Raw genomic sequence first — 15,739 nt, forward strand, 5'->3', positions numbered from 1 at the left:
AAAACATTAAAATTAATTTCTGATGGGAGATGTCTGTGGGTGTGCTTGACCTCTCCAGAACTGAACAAAAACCGAAGAAAGCTCTTTGACCCGTCAAACATCCGTGCCTCGTTCCTGGAAGGTGGAGCCAGTGGGAGACTGCCACGCCAGTATCACTCGGACATTGCCAGTGTCAGCGGGCGCTGGTAGCAGGAGGTTGGGCTCAGAAATCAGCTGGAAAGATGGACATGGCAATCCTGTGGACAGCCTTCACTGCACACCACCCTCTGCACTTTGGGAGTTTAGGTGTCAAGGACCAAAGCGTTTTGTATGCACAATACTGTGCCAAAAAATCAGAGAGAACACATTTTGTCAGTTGTCTTTTGAAACACCAAATGTGGGTTATGTTTTACTCATATAGATTGGACAGAATTTGCAATAATAATAATATAGGGTTCTTTGTTTAGTATTTTATTACCTATAACTATAATGTATGCACTGAATTTTGTACTTTGTTGAATGAAGGAGGAATGAGGAGCTGGGATGCCAGAGAGCATAGATTTGGCTTTATCAAGATGGATTCTTCTGGTACTGCTTAAAATAATTATTGAGGTCTTTCTGCACTTTACATGTTCTGATTTCTTGTCCTGTGGAAATCTATTTCTCTTTCATTTCCATATCAATTTTTATATTGGCACTAATCAAAATTTTTCAGGTGTTCCTACATTGTCACATCTCACTATAATGGTACTAGAAACTGGTTCTTAAGTAGATTTTTCTTTTTCCTCTCTGTCTCCCAGGTAGTTATCTGAAGAGATTGTTCCAAAATCAAGTCACCTGGTAGTGGACCTGTCCTATTATACTCTTATGAAGCAGTCTAATGCTGCCTGCAATAATACTCACTGTAACAAATGCAATGAAAGACCAAAATGGACCTTGCAATATTAACCCTTTGCAGTCCACATATTTAACTGCTGCCTTTATGCTGAAACTGTTTTTAATGGTTGTCTCAAAGCAAAGGGCTATTTTTAGTACCCTGCCACTAAAGGACACTTATTTATATCAGACTTTTATTTTTAGATTCTATACACCTACAATATGTAACGAATTAAACTGATCTACTGCAGATTTATGGTAGAGACCAAAAGGCATTCATCAAACTAGAGCTCTAGGCTGTCAGTTTGATTAAACAGACAACTAATCTAATTTGACAAGACAGCACTGTTGCCATTTAATAAATGACACATATTACTTACATGACTATGCATGCAGCAGTGAAATGACCTACATAAAATAGGTGTAATAGCATCTGTTTTGTTCAATCTAGATTTGTAATTGTGAGCTGCAGAAGTGTTTGAAACTCTGGAGTTGAACTGTTTCTGAAACAAGTTATGTTCAACAGAACGAGTCCATATTATAAGTGGCTAGAGCTAAATTTTGCATTATTACACTGTGAAAGTCCGAAAGATTTGGCAATGTTATTCCTCTGTCTTTACAGATGTTGTGTTATGAGTTTATGAAGGGTTTCAATGAATGAAGGAATCCATAAAGTGCCTCTTTTTGCAATGCAATATATTGTTTCCAAGCATTAATTGAAAAGCATTCCCATGAGAAATATTGTGAATTACCTTACCTCTACTGTAATGTATTATTTATGTTCACTATACAAGCCTTTTGAAATGGACATAAACCACTGTCAAGTGCTCTTAACAGAAGGCATTAGAATAGCTTTTACAGTAGTTGGGGTTTATGCAAAAGTGGGTGAGACAGTTTTGACACTTTCCATGGGTAATTCTTTCTTTTAAGGTGAGAATGCAAAATGATGTATGGAGAAAATTGCGTACACAAAGGGAATTTAAAGAGACTTCAGGGCATAGATGATCAAGCAATAATATAAAGTCTTGTGGCTAGCTAAAAATTGCTGCTCAGTGCTCATTTCAGCCATATCTACTTAATGGTGTATAACTGGGTGACTTCTCCTGTAGATCAAGTAGCAGCATCATCTGATTTTAAAATGGTTCTGCAGATGTGACTGGCTGAAACTGTATCTGGTACTCACAGTTGTTCACAGCAAGAGCAACTTCATGGAAACACTCTTGGAAGCCACAACTTTTCATTCTAAAGCTATTTACACTTGTGCTTACTTCTAAGCATGCAGATAGTTCTATTCGCATGGACTATTTATGTGCTTACAGATAAGCTGTTGTTTAAATGTTCACATTTGCAAGCCCAGTGCTTGCAAATCAAATTGTATTGAGACTCATTATTTTATAAAATATTTTTAATGAACTAAATATTCAACAACACTGTGTACGGATTTTTCTGCAGCCCCTTCTTGCTTATTTTGCCTAAACTTAAAAGCATCCAAAAACCTTGCACTCAGATTTTTAGTCTTTTGTAGGTACATGCTATGCATCCAGACGGTACTATACTCAAAAACTGATTTTCTTACAGTATTAAGTGGATGTGGTCTTTTGCTGAGCAGTGCTTATTTCATCTACACCAAAATGAAGAATTTCCCATGAACAACATTATTTTTCAGTAGGGCTTCACATAAAAAAAAACAACCCAAAAAACCCACAAAAAAACACACTGGAAATAAAGAAAATTCTCACTTACTTTGATTCCACAAAGGGAATATAACAGTACAGTGTATCATATTGTTAGTGTTACATTATGCACAAATATTTGACTTGCTACATCAAATGTTAGTTTTAAATCTGTGCCTTAACAGTGACCAGTTATCTGTAAATATAGAGCAGATACAGATTGTATTTTTGTGGGTTGTGTCCTTTTAGTGATTTTTTTTAAAAAATGAAAGTTGAAATTAAAACATAAAAAATGGAAATTTTCAAAACTAATCAGTGTTGCATAAAATAAATTTATATAACTCCCTTGTATTCTGATTGGTTCATGAAGTATTTTTATATCGACTCAGTTCCAGGGATGCTTGCTTGTTAATAAAATATAAAAAGCAGTATTTGACATAATGACAACATGTTTCTTTCACATGTTAATGCTTCATGTGTTTTACTATTCTTTTTGTTTCACATACAGTGTCTTTGACTTTTAAGTGAGAATGCTTTTCTGGGGTGCCTCTCCTTAATCTAAGAAGCAGTAAAATATCACAGATTCAGTTCTTGGCAGGTTTTAGTGGTTTGGCTCACAAGTTCTATTCTTTGGTCTTCCCATTTTAATGACTGTTTTGGTCAGGTTAGCAGAGAGTTGTGTGGTTTTTTATGATGGTCATTGTACTGTCACTTCCACTGTAGAAGTACGAGGGAAGGAAATTCTTTCTTAAAGCTGCTGGGACATGACCAGTCAGCCTGGCAAGAGGCACAGCTGCCACACTGAGGTGATGTGCACACAACAGACACAGTCAGTCCTGTCTGTTTGCTCCACAGCTGCTGCTACAGGTTCAGTATTGCTCTACCTCACTCGGTGCTCTCGGGCATCTCATTATCCCGAGATACAGCATGGTCTCTGTTTTATAGACACAGCTCTCCAATGGCTATTCCTGGCTCACTGACCGTGCAAAACTCAGAGTTGTTTTTCTGAATACCTCCTGAGAAGTGCAGATGTGGAAACAAGTTTGTGAAGGAAAGAGATCAACAAACTGTTCTGCTGAGGACAACTGAAGGGTGTGGTTCTAAGCACCAATTTACTAGGCATTGATATAAATTAAGTGGAAATTTACAGGCAGGTGGGCTTGCAAATTGCACAGTGTTTCTGATGTCTGACCTATAGTGAACTAGGAGGGTCTGAAGCAAGGTAGTTTCCTTTGTGGACCATTTATTTGGGCATATTGCTTCCAACAGCTTTAGTCAGCAGAGTGTAAAACTGGTGTGGGACAGAAAAGGAGGTGATGGAGCATTAGAGCTTGTTGACTGCTCTCCTTATAGTGCAAGCAACGTTCCCAGCAGCTGGCATGGTACATCATCAACAGGATTGCTCCCTGAACAAACTGGGCATATCTCTCTCTGCTACCAGTCAGTGGAAGGAAACTAGTGATTTTCAGTCTGAATAAAAAGTTGCATTGTAAGAAAAGTTGCCAATACACAAGAAAAAATAGGTGGAGTCTCCAAGCTCTGGAAAGATTAAAAGTGAGGGATCTGTCTTTACATTTGAATCCTATTCCAATCTAACAGTTGCTGGAGGACTTTACACAAGTTTTATGAGTACTGTTGTAAGCTGGTCAGTACAGGTGTGATGGGCAGGAGTATTCAGAAACTTGTGCTCCTACTGTAAGAAAGCCAAGGAGTATTTGATTCCAGGCAAGTCTGGACACTGTTGGAAATACTTTTTATCCTTGAAGAAATAGCTTCCTTTGTATCACAGATACTTGAGCAGAAGGAAGCTTTGGTTTTATTTGGAGTTGCTACAAAATTTTTGAGGGTGTCAGAAGATGCAAAAACTGGGGAGCTTGTAGAAAAATCTGCCATATGCATGGTTGGTGTCTGTTATGTTGTTGAGAGCTGCTTTGAAAGCGGTGAGCTGTAAGAATGTTTGAGCGGGTAGGGGGAGGTATTTTAGCATGGTTAAAGATGAAAGAGCTCTTATTTTGAATTAGGTGTAGTTGTGAGTAAGGGCTATCTTGTAATCTGAAGAGCACACAATAAACATGTGCTTTGGTATAAAATTCCTTTATTTTTTATTTGGGTGTAGATAGCATCTGAAGCGGAAGTAACAAGAATCCAGAAATTACTTAAAGGGTTTTTGTAGATTATATATTTGTATTAAGGAAAATTTGAGTTTTGTCTTTGTTTCCTGTGCTGCAGATGCACTTTTTTATAGTGTTTATAATTTTAATATTTTACATGCTTTCATGAGTTAGTAAAGCAGACCTAAAAAATAAAAGTAGTAGAACAGTCATACTTTACAATTTTGAATATTGACACAGCTATTAGGAGCAGTTAAATGTTGATAAAGATAAATTTTTCCTCTTACTTTGAACAAAGTGTGCTTTTAAAGAAACAGACTCAAACAATGTAGAAAGTTATTGCATTAGAGCATCATCTAGAGTCAAATTTCCCCACTCACTTAAGGAGTAAGATTTGGGGAATATTTTCTCTGAGAAACGCAGAATGATTCCAGATGTTGATGAAAATATGAAGAAAGATGAATATATTGTGATGGAAATTACCCAGTTTGTGCCAAAACTGTGTCTCAACTTCATGGAAACTAACAGATGGAAAAAGCAAAACATAATATGTGAAAATAAAAAACCCTAAAATAATTATATAATGAAGTAAAAATTTGTCACTTCTAACAATGGATGATTAATGTTTTAGGAAATAATGTTGCTACTAATTTAATAATTCTAGAACCATAAACTGATATGGATGTTGCTACACTTCTTTGCTGTGATAGAAATCATGGTTTGTCACCCATGAAGGACAAAAGAGTTGAAGAGGCCTGAAATGCACATGGCAATAATTTATGGTCCCAAAACTAAAGCCATCCATGGGAACTGTAATCTCATGCAGCATACATACAAGATAGAAGTGAAGAGGATATGAGTATTTTTGAGGTTGAGAACATAAGAAACCTTCTGTAGACAGTAAATTCTGCTGTATACTACACATGAATATACTAAGAGAAAACAAAATGGAACCCAAGGATAATTTCCTTTTGTTTTAAAGTGATCCAAGGTTCAGATAAAACAAAATATTCACAACCCTTTCCTTTAGCAGGAGTTTTTCCACCTGCTGAACAATGTTTTTGGTTCCTCAAAAGTATATTTCTGTTTTCATGCTTCTCAGACAGAAGCTGCTACGGCATGGCACCAAAAACCCTTTCTTTGAAGTAGCCTGAATAAGCACTGGGTGCTTAGCGCTGACAGTTCAGATTCAGAATGCTGATTCTTCCAATACTACACGATCTCTTCATGTAGCCCAGCATCTAGAAATCAGTACAAAGCTGACATCGTGAAGTTAAATTGCTGACAGATTTGAATCTTGATTGGAAACCAGATGGGAGACAACTAGGTAACTAATCCCTGTGGGGCAAGAGATGTTTTGGTGGAGCTATATTAAAACTAACTTTGTTCCAGCAGTGTTTCCCTTTGTACCAAATGGTGACAATAGCCAGCAAGCTGGAATTCTGAAGGCATCTGGCATGTAGGAGGGCTCGTCCTGAGCATGCCTCCAGCACCAGTTATCTTCCATCTTCACTGAAAGTGGTTGCAGATGCTCCACTGTTGACTCAGTGCTTTCTTTCCATTATACTTTCGGACTCCAAATGCTAGAAAGGGCAAACTTTTAAATTTTACATGGAGCTTGATGAGGTTTTTGCTTGCACAAGCATAATGTTTTCTTCTTTTCCTAGGAGTGATTAATGTGGACAGTATCCAGAACCACTAGAGTGGATGAGAGCTTTGAAAGATTTTTTTGAAGGGATTTAAGAGTCATGAGTCAAGAGTGGAAATAACACTTCTGGCACTGCTGCCTTTCCTGGCTGCTGGTGGTGTCTGCTCGCCTCTCCTAGATCTCGGCTCTCCCATGCTTGGCTCAAGTTTCTACTTTCTTCTGATCAGCACTCGAGTTTTGAACAAGTACTTTTGGGAACTTTTGGAAGCATTTTAACTTTTCAGGCAGACTAGTGTTTGCTTTTTGTGTTGGACTTTAAAACTGTGGCAGTGAGGATACAGGTGCTAATGGTCATCTTTGGCCAGTGTGAGGAAATAAAATTTTAAGTGCAGCATAAACAGTACATTGTGGTTACAAGTAGATGAGGGCATTTCTTCAGATGAGGGCAGTTGTTTGTGAAGATTAAGTAAAAGAAATGTTAGTTTGCTTGGCTGGTTCTTTTTTAAAAACATTCATAGAACGGAGTATCCTTTTGCATAGTGTTCTTATTATGGTTTGAAAATGATTTTGTAAAAGTGATGCCACAGGGCCCTTGCCTTAACCAGTAACAAAAATTATTCATAGACAGAAGGATTCTTTAGGATCCATCCAGTTTAATTATTAGAGTACAACAGCACATTTCTTCCTTGCTTCCCACCTGCCTGTAATAGTTCTCTTGAGGTCAAGGCATCCATGTTCTTAATTTTTGTTGTATTTTATGTGTGGTTATTCTGTGCTCTGGCTCTGCTGCAGAGACGAGGTAATGAATCTGCCCCAAACAGAATTGCATCTGATCTAATTCCTACTGCATCTTCTTGCTGTGTAAACCCATCAGGAAGTAGGAAAGCACTTCTGGACTGAACAGGTACGTTGGTCTAGTGGAAGCTTTGAAACCCTGTATTTTCAAGTCCTCCTTAATCTTTGTCATGAATTTGTCAGCTTCAAGATGTTTTACATCTGGTTCTATTTGTCAGATTCCTTTCAAGTGTTCAGTTTTTTGTGATTATACCATCTGTGATAAAATGGGCACTAAATCAAATACTACATAAAGATGCATTGTCTGTTCAAAGCTATACTAGAAATGGAATATTTTGTATTTCATATCTTTGGTCTATTTTGGGTTTAAGTGAAATTTTATAGACATTTAAGAATTTGTGTTTATACATAAAACCCCAGAATGTTTTGACACAGAATCACAGAGACTCTGTCCCTTCCACCTCCCTTCCTGAAAGCAGATAAGTCAGTGTTTCATTTCAAAGCATTTTTTATCTAATTGAGATTTTCCAAGCTCACAAAATTTGGCAGAAAACAAATCAAGTTTTTTTATGGTTCCTGAAGGCAAATGACTTTCTGGTAAACACTCCAGTGTGTCATGTGCTATTCAACATGGGAGGTGTGCATCAAAAAGATGTTGAAAACTTTCTTGCTTGACCTCTTAACTCTTCACCAGGTCAACTTTTCCTCTGGCTTGAATCTGGTGAAATCCTTCTGTGTTTAAGCACAGCAAATAAATACATGGTAGAGTGATACTTCCTTACTCAGTGCATGCTGTGACCTTGCCTGCCTTTTTTGAAAACAAGTTCTCCTGGCTTCTAGACTTCATAGCATGCTGTATGAAATGTCTAGTTGCTACATGTTCACCTGCTCAGAAATGAGAGGCTGTGCACTCCATGGTGAACGGGCTTTTAATTTGTATACCCAAGGGAACCGATTATTTCATCTGTTTCGTGCTCAGGCATGGAAGGGCAGCACACCAAAACAGTATAAATTCTCAGGTCTTCCTTTTCCCTTAAAAGCTGTCTCTTGCTATGCTACTTTGGTGCAAGTAGAGTTCTTCCAGTTCCTGGTAAATAAAGAAGACTGTCCCAAATTTGTCAAAACAAATGTTATGGTTTATCACCTGGTAGCTACCCAAGTCTCCATAAAACTGAGTTTTAATCCATGGGGACCCATAACTGAACCCAGTACTGGCATATGCTTTCTTAATGGTTTATTTTCCTTCAGCAGCATTCACAACTCTCATTATGTAATTATCCTAATGAAGAATTGAACCAGCATAATTTCTTATTATTTGGAGGTGTAATATTGCTATATTATAAACAAAGTGAGGAGTTGGATGGTCAAAGGTTAACATGAATCACTATTAGGAAAACTGTGGATGACAGTTACCATATTTGACTTTGGGAAGAGTTGCTGCAACAGGTCTTTAAGGAAGAGAAAATATTGCAAACCTTTGCTTTGCCATTGCTTATTTAGTTGGAGTGGTAATGCTAAATGATTAGGGAAGGAAACCGGCCGTGTGATGCATCTTTTAAGAAACATCACCAAATCACTGCTTTGAAGAGGGAGGTTATGTTTCAGTAATGTTCATAATATCTCTTCATTAAGTATTAAGCTTATATTATATGTGTGGATTCATTCACTTACTGAGAAAGTGTTTGAAAGTTTTCAATTAGTGATGACAACAAAAATCCCCACTCTTCATTTTCAATGACAGTCTTCAATTTTCAATGACAGTCTTCAGTGGTGTTTTGAATGGACAGCTTCTCTTTTAAGCAAAAAAAAATAATCTAACCTTACTTTAAATGCAGATAAAGTCAGAATCTTTCAATCCACTTCTGAATATTTGTCATATAAATTACATGACATCATCATACCTCAGGTTTCCCCAAGGAGATACGTAGGTTGCAGTCAAGTCATGCTTTGATTTCTATCCCTGAGAGTTGGCTAGATGGGGTTTCACTCCTCTTACTGGAAGTTTTTGGAAACCTATTCTCTACCTTTTCCATGGACTGGTTTCCTGGTTTATCTTTCCTCTCACTATCCCCCTTTGAAGGGCTTCCAGGTAATCCATCACTCTCCCAGCCCCAAGCTGAGTGTCTCACAGGACAAGGTTTGTTGTCTGGGATTTGGGTGTCTCACAGGACACTGCTGGGTACAGGGTTTATTGTTGGGATTTGTGTGTCTCACAGGACACTGCTGGGTACAGGGTTTGTTGCTGTGGTTGGTATGATGTGGCTAAGCTGTGGTGGGCCAGCTCTGGCCAAATGTCAGGTGCCCACCTCAGCAGGGCCAGGCCACACTGGGCAGCAGCTGGTGGGGGGTGATAATGGGGACATCTCTTACTGTGTACAGTCACAGGAGAAACAGATTCCACATGGGGAAAATTGACTTCATTTCTTGATAATTACAAGACATTCGGGTGATGAGAAGCAAAGGCAAATGAACCCTGTTGCCGCCTGTTTCTGCCCCTTCAGCCTCACCTTGCCCCCACTCCTGGTGCCCAGCAGCATTTTCCCGCCTCAGCCCGTGAGGCGCCACCTGAGGGGCTCAGAGGGGCAGCAGGAACCGGCCAGAACTGGCTGGAACCAGCCAGAACCAGTTGTCAGCCACCTGAGGCAGCCCTGCGCTCCCCTCACACAGACCCTCGGCCCTGCTGCTGCCCCAGGGACCTGCTGCTGCCCCACATCCCACCTTGGCCTGTCCAGGCTGTGTTTGGAAGCGGCCCTGGACAGCTTGGATACAGAAGACACTGCCAGTGATCAGGGTGTCACCTTCAGCCAAAGAGACACGACACCTTGGGGCTCCCCTCATGCCTGCAGGCCGGGGAGCTGAGAGCACACAGGTGAGGATGTCCCAGCTGCCATTTGGGAGTCAAGGGACACCTGGAGGGGCTCCTGGGGAGCTACGCAGATGGGGGCCGATTTGGTGATGAGTTGCCCCCATCCCCTTCCTTCCCTGGGTGGGATAGGGTTCCTGAGCACCATGGTTTGGGGTTGTGGACAGTGTGGGAAGCTACTGCCCGAGTCATCCGGAAAAGGAGAATGCTGGCCCTGGCAAGCAGAGCGAAGCAGGAGCAGCAGTGCACTCAAAACACCCACAAAGCGAAGTCCTTTCTTAAAATTGTGTAGAAGAAACAGGCTGATTATAAACATGTATGTCATCAGGCAGCATGGTCCCCCTGATCCATTGTATCCATGATGAGGTGTTTCATAGCAGGGATTTGGGTCTGCTGTTCCTCAGCAATATATTGTCTCTGTGCTGGGTCATCCTGAAAGCCTTTAGTGGGTGACCACAAAGGGACTGTAGAGGATATTTAAGTCACCTAATGCTTGATTTTCCTTACTTTAAAATGCTTCTTTGTAGCCAGGTGTATTTTGAGTTGCATATCTGGCCTCATCCAAGGTTTGTCTTGTCAGTGTGAGTGCAAATTCATGAAACCCAAGAACACCCTGTGGAGGGTGCCCTGCACTGCTGCGTGCTCAGCCTCTAGCTCTGGGTGCTGCCTGGGCAGAGGCAGGGTGTGTTTGTGTAGGATATTTTGTGGTTTGAAATTACATTCCAATGCAATAACTTGTGATGTATTTAGGGCTTGGCTTTGGGAGAGAATCATATATTGTTCACACAGGTCAAACGTCATCCAAATCATAGTTTAAAAAAGATGTTTTTGTAAGAAATAGGCTGATGAAAATAGTTATTTTCTAGCTGTATAAATCTGACTTTGCATCTTTATCCCTTAATCTGTGTTCATTTGTTACGTTCATGTGAATACAAAAAAAAAGCAATAAAAAAAAAGTCATTATTCAAATTCACACCGCTTTAAAACGTCTGATAAAGGAATTGCTTTCTGTTTAGTCACCGATATTTTTGTGAGGCATGGGAGGAAAGGCAATAGCAGATGGCAGAAATTTCCAGCAACATGCAGTGCGAGATGTAAGCTGAGCTTTCCCAGCTCCCCTGCTGTGGCAGCAGATGGAGGGCTTGGCACGGCGGGAGGATGCTGCTTTTGCTCGCTGCTGCGAGAGCCGGGCTGAGCCGGGTGAGCCGAGCTGGCAGAGCTGAGGGCACCGAGACAGCCAGCGCTGAGGGAAGGGTGACAAGTGCCAAGGGAGGGGATGCCAGAGGCACCGCAAATATGTAGCAAAGATCCTAATGATGCTTTGAGGTTTTCCTCTCTCTAGACCTTTTATGGCTTTTTCCAAGGCAAGAGATCAGAATTGTGGCTTTCCCCTAGTCTGTGCCTGTGTGCAAACACACACATAGAGATGGCATTTCTGCATTTTGTAAACCTCTGCAGAACATTCACAGACTGTTTTTTCTGAAACAAAACAAACTTAAATATAGGAGAGCACATCATTCAGTTAACTGCTGTCACCTGCACTAGCCATCAAGTGCTGAAAATAATGCTTAATTATTCTAGAAAAGGAATCCACTTTCTTCTTTTACAACTTTGACTTTTCAGTGCTGGTAGAAAATTTTATGAAAGCTTATAGGTTAGTTGTTATTCTACACCATGCATTGTGTTTTCTTGCAACCTATTTTCATTCAACCCATCCAAAATGATAAGATTTTACCACTCTTTTTAAGTGATCTCTGTAGAGCTGATACTTGAAATTGTCATTCCAATTGTCAGATTAGTATGTGCAAATCTTTGCTTTCTATGTTTGTGTTGATGAGGTTGTTTATTTTAGGGACCATAAAATTTAGGGACTTCGCATTTACTCTGGTATGATGCAATGAGAAGTACATATCCACAGTGCTGTTGGACTGCTCTATGGGAGGCTAAAAAGCTCCTGGAGTCAAAGAGAAGTACCAGAAGAGGTGCAGCTTTTATTTAGGTCAGAAGCAATAAAAGAAACCTCCATGAGTGTTACTGATTAATCATTAAAATGAGAGATTTTTTTCGTCCTTTGTGTGTGAAGCTACAGTATGCTAAAATTGCACATGGTGGGTTAGTACAACACGCTTAGATCTAGCTGAAGTTTTGTCTGAGGACAGTGACCTGTGAATTGTATTTTTAAATCTGTCACTGAGCTTTCAGGTAGCCAGAGGCACTGTCTGGACTCTTCAGGAATCATGAAGCAGCTATATTTTATGAGAGTCTGGAAACCTGCCAGTAACAGCCTCACAAACAGCATCCTTTGGCCAAAATTATAAACTTCATTAGGTCAGTATAACTCCACATACTAAAGAATTTTAAATGTACTTTTACAAGACTACATAAAAACATCACATGCCTACAGGATCTACAAGTAGTAAAGACTGAGGAAAATCATCTAGTGCTTATTAAACTTTCTTTCATCTTCTGAATTAGGTAGCTGAAGTAGGTCAGTGTTGTTGACAATTACTCTCTTACTTTTTAACCAAAGAGAAGTTAAACATTCCATAAACAGTTTAGAAATTTATATTATGAATAACTCTCCATTTTTTATGGTTTGCAAAATTTCAGTAACTGCTGCTTCATTTTTTGTATTTGAACGCATAATTTCTGGAACTTCGGGAAGGCAGGAGGTGAGGTTGGAGAGCTAATGACTAATGTTTTATTTCTGTGAATGTATTGTGTTCTAAATAACTTTAGCTTTGGTCACAGGGAGAAATCACAGGGTTGGCGGTGTTCTGAGTATATTTATCCCTGCTCTTCTCAGTGGTGAGTATTGAGTCGAGTGTCTCACTGGAGATGGGAGATTTTGACCATCTCCTGTGTTTATTAAAAAAAGCTTAAGGTAGATTAAGTGTTGTGATAAAAGTTGATTGTGAGAGTTAATAAAAATGTGTGGGGACTTTGTTTTTGTTATGTCTTAAACCACTAAAAGTTACTGTTTGCATGCATGTGTGATTTTAATGCAGGTTTCTGCACTTATTACTGTGTTACTTTTTGATTTGTTTTGAATTTAAAAGATTAGCAAATCATTCATCTTTAGAACACCTGAATTTGCAAAGAGGAAGATCTTCCTGACAATACATGAGAAATGTATTTGTGCTCCCAAGCAATACAAAGAGGAGAGATAAAATTTTTATAACTGCAGTGTACTGCACAAATATGCACTATTTTATTTAAATTAGTTTTATTTTTAGTACAGTGCAGCTGTATATACTGAAAAAAATCAACTTTGTAAAGCTCTTCTTGGTAGAAGCAGGCAGTGGCATACCTGGGAACAGCTGCTCTGGGGTAGGTCAAGGTCCAGCTGGTCCAGGACTGTGCTGCCAAGAGCCATGAATATCTCCTAGGATTTCCTCTTGGCTTCAGCAGATTACACAGAGGCTTCCACACAACAGGATCAGCTTTCATTTTGATAGTTATGTGGACAACATGGAAAAAAGATCCACCTTTTGATTTTCTAAATGTCTTTTTTATTCTGAGTGCATGTGGGGTGAACACAGTCTGGGTGCCTGCCTGGGGCTGCCCAATTACCCTTTTTTGGGTGTCCATCCCTCTCTGCCTGTTTTGCAGGCAGGGGCAAATTTCCATTGCTGCTCCAACCCTAATGTAGCTTCTTCAAACTCCTGGCTTAGTGAGGCTTGGGGTCTATGGTCTGGGGGCTTTTGTGGGGAGCTTTTTTCTTTGTCTGTTTAAAAATGTTAACCCCATTTGTTGTTCTCCCCTAGTATTGCCTGAGTAAAATACATGGGTGAATATGGTACGTGGGGAGACAATGTTATCCACAGGTTCCTGTCTTGCCCATGCAGTAAAAAAGAGGTGAAACAAGCACATTAGTGGCTCAGGCCATGTTCCTTCCTTGATGATACAGGTTGCAACATTCTACGCATGAGTGATGTTCTTGTGGTACCATGCTTGGAAAATGATGGGTTTTCCTTTATTTTTTTATTTTTTTAAAATAAGAGTTGTTGGTTTTGTTATTGAACACTACAGGTTTCCTTTAAAGTTCTCAAAGAAATCTCCAGGGCTTCCCCTTCCCAACAAATGCTGCCCTTGATTTACTATTGACTTCTGTGGGATGAAGTCATCAGGAGAAAGTTCTTGTTTTCTTGTATCTTTTTTCCTACACAGCCTTGTTGCTTTATTAAATTCAGCAGAGTAGACATGTGTTTTAAGTCTGATGGCTTGTGTTACATTAAGAAATCCTCCCACAGCACAGACCTTTCTAAACATTGTTTGTTGACTTACGGGAACAAGATAGTTCCTGTTGCTGGGGCTGACATTTGTGTGTGGCAGCCACATGCTCTGGGAGACTCTTTCCTGTTTGCAGAGTGAAACGCACAACAACAAAATAACAATGTTGTTGTCTGAGAGGGGTGTTTCTGTGTTCAAATGCATGGCAAGGCAGCTCTGAAGAGGCAGCACTTCTATTAAAAAGAGGTGTTTGCAGATGGGAGGCTTCTGAGAGCCTTGCACGCAAGTGTTTGAGGGTGTGTGGTACATCTGTATCCATCAGCCTGCCTGAAAGAATCAAAGCAGGAACATCCAACTGAAAATCAAACAGGCCCCCACTTTCTCTCATCCTAATCTGCATCCATCAAAAAAGAAGGGAAAACTTGGGCAGGGGGGTATTTGGCATCTCCCCAAGGAATGCAATAATCCCAAATGTGGTGTGAGAGCGCTTCACGATTGCACACTGGCACTAGCTCCCGGTGGTTGCTGCCAGTTTCCCTCCCACGCATGCTCAGTCTCAGAGGTAATGTGAGTCTGGATGCTGGACAGTTAATCAACTGCAGGAAAATTAACGTTTTGGAGACTGTTCTTCTGTTGTGAGGTGCTTTAATAAAACACAGCACGCTGCCACGTATTGCATACTGCAGGACCCTGCTGGCTGCCTGCTCTGTTGGCTTTTGGTTTTGGCTGGGGTTTAGCATTTCTCCATGTTGAATTTCTCCTGTTGCCATTGCTGAGGGGAGGATGGACTGTGCCGTACCAGTGAAGGCAGCTGAAGTCTGGCCCTGCCTGCTCTAGGTTTTCTCCAGGGCTGCAAACCCTCAACAGAGCAGTATTTCATTGTCCCTTGGTACCTGCAAGCTGCTGGGAGAAAGGCTGGCCATGTGAGGCTGCTGTGGGCAGAGGATGCTGGAGAGGCTACCCCATGAGCTAAGGGTGCTCAGGTGCTTCTTATGATGCAGTCTGTGCAAATGAGAGGTCCTGAAGAGTTTTGCTAACAATGGCTACAAGCCTGCAGGTGTGGAGCCAACATGCCCTCCTGTGGCAGACTCCACCCTTGAGGACAAGGATCTCTCCATGGGGAGGGTTCCCAAAAAGGGCCTGACCTTGGTGGCAGGGTCATTCCCTTGAGGGCAGCGCTGTGGACAAACACTGGACAGCTGTAGAGAAGAGAGGAATGGAACTCTATGTGCCAAACTAGCACCTTAGGCTGTCTGCACCTGGGAGCAGTCAGGACCCTGGCAACCTGGGTAAAAGCCAAGCCATCTATAAAAAGCCTTGGAGCCATTCTTTTGCTGTGACAAAATATATAAAGAAATATTTGCTCTGAGAAATAACCCATTAAGATTCACGTGCAGTGTTTTGCCCTTTGCTGCCTAGAGTTTGGGTAAAAGTAGTGGTATTTCCTTCCAGCAAGGCTGTTTTAGGGAGTGGTGTGTAAATAATGTATGTAAATTCCACATCAGCAGTTATGGGCCTTTGGGTTGTGTTGTTGACCAGCGTGGCCCCATACAGGGACCCT

The 15,739-nt window shown here is 40.6% G+C and overlaps 2 protein-coding genes and 1 long non-coding RNA gene across 13 annotated transcripts in view; 2 read left to right on the forward strand and 1 right to left on the reverse strand.

Annotated features, from left to right (window-relative positions):
- Positions 1-2,879, forward strand: part of BICC1 (BicC family RNA binding protein 1) — a 93,071-nt gene extending 90,192 nt beyond the window's left edge. For all 9 annotated transcript variants that reach the window (XM_086899697.1, XM_086899691.1, XM_086899696.1 and 6 more), the window contains one exon: positions 59-2,879. In XM_086899697.1, the coding sequence (XP_086755823.1) occupies positions 59-189 (131 nt within the window). In that variant the 3' untranslated portion in view covers positions 190-2,879. The remainder of the gene's footprint in view (positions 1-58) is intronic.
- A 3,387-nt stretch (positions 2,880-6,266) lies between these two features.
- On the reverse strand, positions 6,267-8,874 carry LOC111931563 (uncharacterized). Its single transcript, XR_002865644.2, has 2 exons — positions 8,754-8,874; positions 6,267-8,169 (listed from the first exon to the last, which is right to left on the reverse strand). It is a non-coding gene; the product is annotated as an uncharacterized LOC111931563 (long non-coding RNA).
- Positions 8,875-9,320: 446 nt separating this feature from the next.
- Positions 9,321-15,739, forward strand: part of PHYHIPL (phytanoyl-CoA 2-hydroxylase interacting protein like) — a 126,901-nt gene continuing 120,482 nt past the window's right edge. The window contains exon 1 of one of the 3 annotated variants that reach the window (XM_086899723.1): positions 9,321-9,951. The gene's annotated coding sequence lies outside the window, so the exon portion shown is untranslated. Of the gene's footprint in view, positions 9,952-12,418; positions 12,618-15,739 lie in introns of those variants that run through there. The other 2 variants (XM_086899722.1, XM_086899724.1) reach the window with 2 other exon arrangements.

The sequence above is a fragment of the Cyanistes caeruleus genome, chromosome 8, assembly GCF_971803275.1.
Source record: "Cyanistes caeruleus chromosome 8, bCyaCae1.hap1.1, whole genome shotgun sequence".
Classification (NCBI taxonomy): Eukaryota; Metazoa; Chordata; class Aves; order Passeriformes; family Paridae; genus Cyanistes; species Cyanistes caeruleus.